This window comes from Rhinolophus ferrumequinum, chromosome 10, assembly GCF_004115265.2.
Source record: "Rhinolophus ferrumequinum isolate MPI-CBG mRhiFer1 chromosome 10, mRhiFer1_v1.p, whole genome shotgun sequence".
NCBI classification, from domain to species: Eukaryota; Metazoa; Chordata; class Mammalia; order Chiroptera; family Rhinolophidae; genus Rhinolophus; species Rhinolophus ferrumequinum.
Window position 1 is genome coordinate 54,568,817 of NC_046293.1, and position 2,012 is coordinate 54,570,828.

Here is a 2,012-nt window from a genome sequence, read left to right on the forward strand (position 1 = left end):
TATTATTTTTTTGTGTGTATTATTTTTCTATAGTAAACTAATCATTAAAAAATAAAATGAGACCATCAACTGGACAAATTTGCACTCCAAGTATAATCTTTAATGGATTATAATGTCTGTGAGAAATGTCTTCCACTAAAGGAGACAACTTTCAATGCCAGTAAACTGATAATAAATCAAGAAAGAAAAAATAGAAGCTCTTGTTTCCAGACATTTTCCTAGAATCTTCATTTCCCCAAAGCACACTTCCTCTAAGGCAAATCTACATTATTTGCAAATAAGCGTATCTAAAAAGACTAACCAATCAGATTGAACTCTTCACTAGGAAGACTTTTTAAAAATAGTAAAATAGTAAAATTATTCTTTATGTTCATTGGTGATTTGTAAAATATTGGGAACAATATGATATGAAACTTTTTTTTATGTGCTGGTTTGTAGTTATTTTTACTAAAACAGGTATTCTGGTCATTCATTTCTGTCATTTTTACCATCTCTTCAGTGCCACCTATGTCTCAGCTATGAAGAATGAGCTTAATAGGAATTACTCAGAAGTAACTGAGTTTATTCTGCTGGGGTTCAGAGCCCCTCCAAAGCTACAGAGCCTCTTATTCCTAGTATTCTTGCTGATCTACATGGTCACTGTGGTGGGAAATATCAGCATGATAATTGTCATCAAGATGGACTCCAGGCTTCAAACACCGATGTATTTCTTTCTTAGAAACTTGTCCTATTTAGATCTCTGCTACTCCACAGTCATTGCTCCCAAAACTTTAGCCAATTTCTTGTCAAATGAGAAGAAAATTTCCTACAACGGCTGTGCAGCCCAGTTTTTCTTCTTTGCCCTGTTTGTCACAACTGAAGGCTTTCTTCTGGCTGTCATGGCATTTGATCGATTCTCGGCCATTTGCTCCCCTTTCCTTTACCCTGTGAACATGTCCCAGAAAGTCTGTGTTCAATTGGTAACTGGATCCTATATCTGTGGAGGCATCAACTCCATAGTCCAAACAGGTTTCACCTTTAGTTTGCGTTTCTGTGGAGAAAACAGATTGGACCACTTTTTCTGTGATGTACCAGCCTTAATCAAGATCTCATGTGTTGACACTTTTGTAAATGAGATTGTATTGTTCACTCTCTCTGCTCTTATCATCTTCACCACCACAACTGTCATTCTGGTTTCCTATGCTTATATCCTCTCCACTGTCCTAAAGATCCCCTCAACCCGAGGCAGGAGTAAGACCTTCTCCACCTGTGGCTCCCATATAGCAGTGGTGAGTTTATTCTATGGGACTGTGTTCTTCATGTATGCCCAACCCGGGGCCATCTCCTCACCAGAGCAAAATAAGATTGTAGCTGTATTCTACACACTTATAATACCAATGCTAAACCCTCTAATATATAGTCTGAGAAACAGAGATGTGAAAGATGCTGTGAAAAGAATATTATGCAGGAAATGATTCCCTGATATTTGTAAAGCCATTATACAGTGGACAAATTTTGTATTCTAAGGGTCCTAGTTATTCTTGTTCTTGTAAAAATATTATATCAAAGATATTTGTATATATGGCAACAAATATTTTTCTGTTTTACAAAGTGTTTCTAATAATATAGGTCTATATGCACCATTATTTTATTTGCTTATAAGATATAAAAGCATATATGTTCTCAATTTATAATATGGTAATACGTTTTGTATTTCAATTTTATTTTGATTAAGAAGTAAATATTAAGAGCTGTTACTATACAATAATTAAAATAATATTGTTCTGTGTGAACTATCCTTTAAGTTTTTTATTTTACAAAGCAACTAAACTGATATTTGTTTGGAAAAGATAATAGCCCCATTGTGTAGGTGGCAAACAGAATGCTAATAGAACATTTTCAAGTAAAAAGCCTGTTCTTTTCCAAAGATCCAGGTTTATATTCTGAAGAGTATCATCGTTAGAGTTACTACTCCATAAAAAAAGGAACCTACAATGTATTATTTAAGAAATAATTCTTCACATGGAAAATGT

At 34.3% G+C, this 2,012-nt stretch overlaps 1 protein-coding gene across 1 annotated transcript; it reads left to right on the forward strand.

The window, feature by feature from the left end:
- The first annotated feature begins 518 nt into the window (after nt 1-518).
- On the forward strand, nt 519-1,454 carry LOC117029148 (olfactory receptor 12-like). The gene has a single exon (XM_033118194.1). It carries the CDS (start codon nt 519-521, stop codon nt 1,452-1,454), a length of 936 nt encoding a protein of 311 aa, XP_032974085.1.
- Nucleotides 1,455-2,012: the final 558 nt, after the last annotated feature.